The 10306-nt window shown below is 29.1% G+C and overlaps 1 protein-coding gene across 1 annotated transcript in view; it reads right to left on the bottom strand.

The window, feature by feature from the left end:
• Positions 1-10306, bottom strand: part of LOC105623125 (inositol 1,4,5-trisphosphate receptor) — a 48256-nt gene that overhangs the window by 2436 nt on the left and 35514 nt on the right. Inside the window, exons 22-41 of the mRNA XM_012204522.1 lie at positions 8044-8164; positions 7795-7937; positions 6950-7137; positions 6764-6875; positions 4214-4331; positions 3903-4135; positions 3699-3837; positions 3242-3525; positions 2653-3162; positions 2434-2583; positions 2164-2356; positions 1934-2056; positions 1675-1847; positions 1431-1595; positions 1166-1346; positions 991-1083; positions 749-906; positions 506-671; positions 253-413; positions 23-184 (exon numbers count right to left, since the gene is read on the bottom strand). Of these exons, the coding sequence (XP_012059912.1) occupies positions 23-184; positions 253-413; positions 506-671; positions 749-906; positions 991-1083; positions 1166-1346; positions 1431-1595; positions 1675-1847; positions 1934-2056; positions 2164-2356; positions 2434-2583; positions 2653-3162; positions 3242-3525; positions 3699-3837; positions 3903-4135; positions 4214-4331; positions 6764-6875; positions 6950-7137; positions 7795-7937; positions 8044-8164 (3573 nt within the window). The remainder of the gene's footprint in view (positions 1-22; positions 185-252; positions 414-505; positions 672-748; positions 907-990; positions 1084-1165; positions 1347-1430; positions 1596-1674; positions 1848-1933; positions 2057-2163; positions 2357-2433; positions 2584-2652; positions 3163-3241; positions 3526-3698; positions 3838-3902; positions 4136-4213; positions 4332-6763; positions 6876-6949; positions 7138-7794; positions 7938-8043; positions 8165-10306) is intronic.

Below are 10306 nucleotides of genomic sequence, written 5' to 3' on the forward strand. Positions count from 1 at the left end.
TTGAAGAATTAGTGATTATTACCTGATCACGAAGCTCGGTAAGTTGTTGGGACAGACATCTAACTAACATCTGTGTAGATTCTAATTGTGACTGCAGACTCCTTAATTCCACTTGTTCTCCTTCACCTTCGTCCGCCGCTAATGACTTGGCTCGCAATCTCGGGAACCATTCCAGATTCCGATCCTGTGAAAGTACATAGAGCTTAAAGGTACAAGCATCGCCCAAGTTTTTCAAGCTCTATGAACTATTACCTTAACCATGGCGTAAACGTACGACTCTGGACCCGTGAATTCTGTCGGGTCCTTTACTTTCACCAAGACAATGAAATAGAGATAATGCCACATGTTATGTTCGTGTTTTATGTGTTCCTCAAAGGAAACTATTTTGTTATCGAAAGCTGATCTGTTTAAGCCTACATAACAAAAAAAAATAATTCAATATAAGATCGTAAAATATATTATATCTTACAAATATGTGAAAGTTATAAAATCAATAAATAATTACCACAAATAAAACAGGTATTTTTCAAAATTAATTCTTTCTGTTGTTTCTCCGATCTAAGATCCGCAAATGTATCAATAATCACACCAAAGATGAGATTCAGAACGATAATTATCACAATGAAGAAAAATAGTAAATCATATACAACTCTTGCAACAAATAAAGGTTCCTGGAATATAACATAAATTTTTATAAAGTAAGTTTATCATTATTGATATTTCTTGTCATGAATATCTTTGTACTTACAACGCTAGAAGGTGCTCGCAGAATATCTCCTATTCCACCACCATTTCTCAATCCTTGATTTAATGTGGTAACGATGCACATGACGAGTGAGTCACATGTTCGTTCTTTTAACTCTCCGCCAACATTAACTATTTCAGGTTTATTCTCTCGTACATTTGCTGAATTATTAATTTATTTTAATACATTTTCACATCAAATAAAAAAATTATATATTATTGCTCTATATATATATATATATCTACCTTCGCTAGCATAATGTGATATAGTCTCCGTAGCGTCACAGTTTTCTTTGCTGCCAGCGCTGCAAGTATTCGCAATTTTCTGCTCAATGGAAGCTATGAACAAAATAATTTTTGAATGAATGTATGTTAAAAAAATGAAAATCTATATGTAAAACTAGCAGGAGATTGAACTTACATATAATCTCCTCATCTACAGGAACAAGGAAGTCGTCCTTGAAAAACATAAAACCAATAATGGAAAACATATAAACTAAAATCAAGGCGAGCACAGCCGTGAGTATAATAGATCTTCCATTTCGAGTTACAGATTTTATTACATTGAGCAAAGTCTCCTCGCGATAGACTACATCGAAGAGCTGAAAAGAATAACAATATTATAATTCTGCAATATAATCCTTCATATTGTGAAAAGAATACAAATTAGTCACTTTGTTACTTACTAAAACTGAATAGAAAAATGGATGCATAAAAAGTCCCAGAACACAAAATGTTATATATGACATATGGTACAAAAGTTCAATATTTGTTATTATTTGCTCTACGCTTCTAGTCAGGGTACCCTGATTGCCTATAATACTTATAAGATGTACAACTTTTAATGTAATCTGAAACATATAATTATGATGCATTCAGCAATCAGTAAAGATAATCTTACACAAACATATTTGAATTTTATGTTTTTACCGTAACAAAACCGAGCAGCCACAATGTTGGTTCTGGACCTACGGAAAAAATCAATCGCAATATCGTTGACGCAACAAATGTACGTATACCGGATTCTCTTGGCAACGTAATAATGATAGCAGCAGATGCAAGCATGACTGTCCAAATTAAAGCTGATAAATGATAACTGAGTTCTAAACAGAATAAAAACAGATATCATTTATTATTTCTTAAGATATAGTATCCAAAAGATTTGAACCTCGTTAATTATAAAACTTACTAGGCACAGAATCTACAAACGGATAGAAAAACGCTACAATAAGATTTATAAGAACGGCGCAATTAAATAAAATGTTACTCCATAGCGACATATAACTGCTCATCCAGAACAACAATGGTTGACCTATTAAAAATAAAAATTTATATTATATAATATGTTATATAATTTTTATATTATATTATATAATACAAAATCATATAATATTTCAATTTATTTATAATTAAGCGTACCCCTAAGCTTCTTTTGCCACTTCATTTCATTAAACATGTCTTCCGTTCTCTCGAAAAAATCGGAAACTTTTGATCCTTGATCATCTCGCTCTGTAGTGTTCAGCACTCTTATTTTTGTATCCATAGTTATAAGTTCACAAATTTCCGGTATCGGAAAGACAATTTGTTCAAGTGTTCTATCATGTCTTACAATCTGAAATATAAAAATATTGACATATTACTTTTCAAAACAAATTCTATCTTTATTTATTTATACAGAAATCATAGCACCTCTATTTGAGCTGTATGAGACGCATAATATTCTAGTGCTTTATTAATTTTTGGATCCGCATTATTCTGTTCTGATGGCTTCAACATCACTGCTAATTCTTTGTTGTGTTGCGCTAATTGATGACACAAAATATAGATATTATGCCCAACCTGCAATAAAAAAGTATATGGAATAGATTAAATTTACTCTTGTTTATCATAAAATATTTTATTCCTTACTTCTTTGGGTGATACTCCTTCTTCTGCATTCGTCGAAGAATCGTCGATATCGCTAAAGTCATCTAATGATTCTTGATGAAAAGCCTTGCATGCTACATCTACAAGCTGTTTCGGATTCATGTTGTACATAATTCTTTCAGCGTTTTCACTATCACCTCTGCTTTCCATAATCGCTAACAATAATTTACTGGCATTATTCTTTAATTCCAGTACCAAATCCATTCTAGTCTTTCCCAAAGGATTGATATCATTTAGTATCAATGCCGTTATTATATCTAAACCATTGGACTCGTGTGTGGCGATGCAATTTTGATTATCATGACATGGCCCTTGACAGTATTCCGTCAACGTTTCTAAAGTTTGATTGATCAACGCTACATTATATTCATTAATATAGAGACCAAGAAGGCCTAATCCACCGGTAGTAGAGCCACAAATGCAATCCAAAAACATGAGCGTTTCCGACACAAGGTTGAAGTTCGTTTTATTATTTTGATTTCTTAGGAAATTCTATGAAAGAACGAAGAAATTTATTAATATCACGAAATGTGTCATAACAAAAATATGAATTCTGATCAAATAATAGCACCTGCAATTCTCTATTGTGATTCTCACAGAGTAACTGCAAGAAACGCAGAATTGGTTGCATCACCAAAACTTTAGGACTCAATTGACCCTCTTCCTTCTCGCCACCAGACGAATTGCCACTTTTATTTCTGTCTGATTTTTCGCTTAAATCATCTAACGTATTTGCTGTATCTTCGCCAGGTGCAAGACCATTGCGCATGTTTGCATATGCCTGTGCATTAGACGCCGCGACCTGATTCAATTCCTCGTGCAGCTCATCGGTTATTACCATTCCATTAGGCTTTCCTGCATATGTATGGTAAACGCTTAATGAATTTATTATGTAGATTTTATTATGTAGAATTGTTTAGACTCTATATATACAGAAATATATAAAAAAGCACCAATTAAATAGAGAATTATAGCTTGGTATATTACTACTATTTAATGGTATATTACTAGTATTTATTTTATTTTACCTGATCCACGTTTTCGCGATAATTTGTCAACCTCTTTGCCCTCCTTATCCTCATGTGCTTTCGCTGCCATATCAGATGTATTTACCGTCACGGTAGATTTAATCTCTTGCTGAGAATCTTTCATTTTATCGTAAAATACCTGTGTAAAAAATAATAATGTAAATGTTTATACACGCACATTATAAAATTGTGAGACTAACGTACCTTGAAGAATGATTGACTTAAATCGGCACCCATTAATTTATTAAATATACTCCTTTGTATAATAGGATTTCCACCTTCCAAGAGCGCGATACCTAATTCCACGACTTCTACAAATATGCTCGGAGAGTGTACACTCTTAATTACCAATTCTACCACTAAATCTGAAGCACCTTCACGATCAAGATGAGTTTGCACATCATGCAATGTTCTACCAGCTCGGCTTAATATCTTTGCTATAAATATAGCAATTCTTTTGCTATTAGACATCCAAATAATAAAATCTAATATATAAATAGTATCTTATGACTTACCTCCCGGACCATGAGTAATAGTCGCGCTACGGGATACTCCAATATCAACATTCTCCGGATTTTGTATAAAACTTTTGCCAAAATAACGCGTCAAAAGATTATTTCTTAATGCGTCTCCCTACGGAAAAAAAGAAGTATTTAACGTCAACATTTTATTACATGTTTGAAATCAGAATGATGTACCAATACATAGTGCACAACATTAATAAAAAAAAAAGAAATCTAGAATACAGATATATTTCTTTTCTATTCAACAAATAGTTTTATATCACAAATAATATTTATGCACGGATTTGAATCATATATTTACAAAATCGGTGCTTTATGGTGTGAGAAATACCTTGTGCAATTTAGGATGCGTGTAGGAAAAAATTTCATTATATTCATTGACATAAAATTTTTAACTTGAGACAAAATAAAGTGCAATATGAGAGAAAAAGGTAAACGTCAATGTAAACAACATTCACATATTTGTACATTTACAATTGATGAAGATTTATATGAAAATTGAAGACTTCAGAGAATAAGTAATTAAATTGATGTAAAGGTGTAAGATTGTATTCACATACATAAAAGTGTAATCCTGAGGTAAAGCACATAAGAGTGAATAATAGCAACACACATATTTTGGATTTGCATACAATGATATTTTAATATATCAATGTATATGCTCAAACTGTGTTAATTGTAAATAATTGTGAGTATAAATATTCAACTATCTATAAATAATACATCCATGTCATTGGAATAAGGAATTAACAAAACAATAAAATTCACATAAAATCATTTCACATTCACAGTATATGTGACTCCCTTTCAAGTGATTAAAAGTATTAATAATTAAAGTGGCTAAAAGTATTAATAATTAAAATATGTAATATGTGTATTATAATTATTAGTATAATTGTTAAAATATATAATCTATTAATCATTGTATTGGTACATCTTACTACATAATTTATGTACATTTACATATCTATCTATAAAACTATATTATATATATCTCTATGTTTGTATATAATAATATTGAGATATATATTTTTTTGTATTAAACAAATCTCTAGAAATAATATTCCTAAAGATGTAGCTTGTAAAAGTCTTTAATACACGGTAAATGTATTGCAGAAAATTATAACAGTTTTCTTATAAAAACATAAATTATATATTGTAAACACATTGTTAATACATACTTTTATTAATTATTTGTTACTGTTGCACCGTGAATCAAAATTACTTTTACATATAAGAGCATACAATCCTTATATCACAATACTTATATAATATATAAATATAATATTAATATATCAATATCATATGTATTTTTTCAAAATGTAATACTCTACATGGAGACATAGAGATGATTTATTTAATATAAAATATTGCAAACGAAATAAAATAATAATAAGAAATGAATAAATATAATAAGAAACAAAGATAAATTAAAACATGCATAAATCAAGCGTCATGCATAAAAGATCTACACAACGTACATTATGTTCTCTACTTTACGGAATTTTACCACACCATATTCTCTACTTTATGGAATTTTACATCATATTCTCTACTTTACGGAATTTACCACACGATTTACGACTCGATGTGTATATATAACATATAATGGACAATCACTTAGTCAACAACTTAATCACACAATTAATCAACTACAGTTAGCAACATATTTATTATTATCGTTAGCTTTTAAAATGGAAAGTAAATTATGATTTGTTATGATTTCCATATCAGAGAGAAGTTTAGAATGAATTAAATAGATTCTTCTTCTTTTCTGATGATATGTCCTAGGTGGGTTTCTTTGCTTTTGACAATGCAATAGCATGTAATGTCGTAGTGGTGTTAGAAGTATCGTTCGCGCGTCCTAAATTACATCACGCAATCACCGATCTCTTTTCAGCATAATATGTTCGGCATAAAATTTCGTTTCATATACGTTGTGCCCATATTTCTTTCTATCTACTTTAATTTTTACCGGCTCTTGCTGAATAATTTGTCGATTCTCAGACTGATCATTGGAACCTGTTCCAACTTGTGACTCGCCCTGCGTTTCTGACTCCGTCTGTTCCGAGATACCTTCGTTCTTCGTTCGCAGCATGAAAACATCTTTACCTACAGATCTATTCTACGAGACCTACTCACCCGTCGTTAAGACTTTGTGGCGTATTGAGAAATCTTATTAACTTTTACATTATTCTCGTAATTATGCAGCAAGCCAAATAAATATTTAATCGCGTATTAATTCGTCTAATGTGCTGTGAGCGATCGATCGAGCATTCAGCTATATCATGATAAAATACGCTGTAAATTTACGTCAGATAATTAGCATAAAACATGAAATTTTTTTATTAAATATTTGAATCACTTTTCGCAAAGACAATGTATTTATCTTACAACATATTCTTATATTTTCTATGCTATTACCATAAATCTATTTAAATAAGCTGAATGCCCTTTTCCGCGATGCTGTGTTATATATCTTCCTCAATATGATAAATGATTCATATAATTTCATGCAAAATATAATTCCATGACACTCACTTTTTCTCCATATTCAGGATCGATAGCCATCATTTCCCTGAGTGTCCTTAAAACTTTAACGCATAATTTTTCTTCTTTTTCTTCTAACAATTTCTCAGTGTGTTTGATTAGCCTGTAAAGAAATAATGTGTAAATATAATGATGTTGCATGTAATGCAATTAATATATTGCAAATAAAAAATCTACCTTTTAATAAAACCACCATTTTCACATCTCTTTCTGGCATCAGTTGCTGCAGGAAACAGCAATTCAGGTCGATAGAGAATATCCACTAACAAAGACAATTCGGACTGCACCAAAGGTTTCAATTGTTCCTCTAACAGAGATACTATGTCCTGTAGACCTTCTATGATACTCCGATCTAAACGCATAAGCTAAATAAAAATAAATAGTATTAATAAATAAATTGATTATAGCCAATTAATCAAGTTGTTTCATATAGGCAAGAGTTTTCGTACAATCTACGCTACAATAAATTAATTTATAGTTCAAAAGTTTAAATGCATTTCACAATACAAAACATCTATTCTCATACATAATAATGTAAGTATTTAAATATATAAGATTTAATATTTAATACTTTACTGTATTAAGATTTTATCATTAACATGTAGTCAAATCATTAAATATCGAATTTAATTGAAACTAATTTTATTTTGTTGTACATTTTTCGTATATATATATATACTTATGCAAATGTGTATGCATGTGTATATGTGCAGCTATAGCTAATTAACATCTTTAGTGAAACAGACGAAGCTCATGTGATCTATATGTAACAGTGTACTAATTTTAGCAAACGCACTACGTAGCATCACTAAACTAATCAAGTGCTATGCTTCCATGAGTGACCTTTACCTCGTTGCTAGAGCCTTCCACACAATGTAGGTCACTCTATGCATTTAAGTAAATTCATTACACAATTGCACACGATGGCACGTATAGCCATTCTAATTAATTTTATACAAATTTTATAATTATGAATGTGTTATAAATTATATATATATACATATATATATATATATATATACCTGACTTTGACTACGTTCGATTTTTGGTTGTTTAGCAGCTTGCAACCATTTACTAGTTTGTCTGCTGAGCATAGCTGCTTTGTTGAACATATTAGCGACTTGGCTTTCCAGATCAGTCGGTATAGCAATACCTCTTCCTTTAGCTGAAAAATAGTAAAAGGTAACGTTATGTTATCAAAATTTACATAAAAATAAACATTATTTTCGAATTAGTATTTTGAATTTTTTATAAGTCTAAAAGATACTTACCTACATCTGATAGAGTTCGTATACAATTTTCAACGTTGAATCTTTGTCCAGCATTTAACCATGCACATTGTGATACATTAAAAGCTGCATGAAGTAACTGGACAAATATAGGTTGCCTTGTCTGTTTCATGAAAAAATAAATACAAAAATCAATTAAATATATCCATATTATAAAATTTTTTAAATGTATAATTGCTTAAAAAAAGCTTCTTAAATATTTTAAATTAATAAATATAGAGAAAAATAACATTAAACATTATATTAAATTACATTTTCATAGAGGAAAATAATTTTAAGCTGTATCATGTTAAAAAATTCATTTAGAAAGTATCTTTTTAGAAAACATTTTTCAAAATTTTTATATTATAATCTTATTATTTATATATTATATATATTTAATAATTTGCAAATTTAAATCATATCGTACGTCTAGCTTATATTTTTTTTATTATTTATTTATATAACACACACAATTAAATTCTACCATTATATTAAAATGTCATCTTGCATAAAGTGTAACACACTCATTGCCAAGCAATTAGAATTATTATACACATGCCATATGAATTGTGCAAACTTTTCCATATAATTAGAACAATTTAGGAAATACATAGAAATAGAATAAGAAAAAATTTCGAGGACAATAGAAGATACAATAATCATAGTTAGCACCAGCAGATGATTTATAAAAGTGGGTACATTCAGTGACAATGAATGTGTTAATTATGCAGAGACGTATACAGGCGTAAAGAAGAAAATGCAGTTTGTATTTACAACACATCAGTGCTCTATGTTGCTAAAACATTTCTAGTATAATCTGCGCGCGCACGGTCATAATAGATGTGATCTACAAATATAGCCTAGAATTCTTTATGCCCCTTAAAAGATTAAATATTTATTATATACAAGTGTGAGAAATTTTCTCTTCATTTCATAAAATATTTTAACCATTATCTCTGATATTGCAGACATATAGAAAATACCGTATTGTATTCATCAGACATTAAGAAAAGATTCTAACACTCGATACTCACATAGCCAGAAAGATTATTATCTGTATTCCGATCACATTCCTTGATGTTCCAATATAGTCTAGCCTCGTGCAGATGTTTCTATTAGTAAACCAACCCACCACCATATAGATGGATAGTACCCAATAAACCAATGTTGTTGATTCAAAGAAGACCAGGTGTTGCATGCCAAAAACACAGAACATGCCACTGATGCTTTCAGCAATGACCAAGCACACATCATACAATATATAATTAGTATAATTAATACTTGTATTGCATTGTATTATTATCTACTGCTCAAGATAAAAATTGTAGCACTTAATAATTAGATAGAATTTATAATACGTATATAAGAGTTTAATTGAAAATATATATTCTATAAAAAAATATATTTTGAAAAACAATTTTGCTCTTTCTCTTTCTATATATATGTGTGTATGTGTGTATGTGTGACATGTACTTGGTTAATAAATGAACTTAATTTATAATGTGTTTGCATGCAAAGCAAGAGATTATTAAATAAAATATATGTTGATGTATTTTTTGTGTATACTTTGTAATTAGAATGTTTACTGTCTTGTGCCATTTTGTTTCATTACTTCCTTTAAGCAAAACAAAAATTATGGTAATTATATGAATAGCTTTTATGATATAAAATTATTTCATTTTTAAATTTCATTAAATATTATGAAATATTATATATCGACTTAATCTTTGTATTATTCTGTATTTATATAGATATGTACACAATTAAAAAATATAAGCTTTACCAAAATTTCCAATCTTACCTTTTTTTTCTTCAATTCTTTTAATAAAATTTAATTTTATAATGAAACACAATAAATGTGAAAAGAGAGTTTCCAGATAAATAAAAATCTGAATAATTATATATTTTAATAATTATAATCAAAATTTAAAATTAGCAAATATTCAATATTATCTAAATATGTATACATAATCAAAATATACTAACTGTAAGCAAACCTTTGTCAGATGAATATTTATCTTCTGTATTAAAAGAATTGTGATATAATTTGAACAAGTAGATTTGAACAAATCCATTTTTATAAATGAAATTGTGCAACAGAATTTCCATCAAGAAAATAAGGTGCAAAAACTTATTATCTATTCTGAATATTTAATTTAAAAAGCGTGAACTCTAAATTTAGCTTAACGTGAACAATTTAAAATTAATTTAGTATTAAACAATATTTTAAAATAAATATTATCTTGTGAAATTATATTCACTG

Source organism: Atta cephalotes (assembly GCF_000143395.1).
Source record: "Atta cephalotes unplaced genomic scaffold scaffold00053, whole genome shotgun sequence".
NCBI lineage: Eukaryota > Metazoa > Arthropoda > Insecta > Hymenoptera > Formicidae > Atta > Atta cephalotes.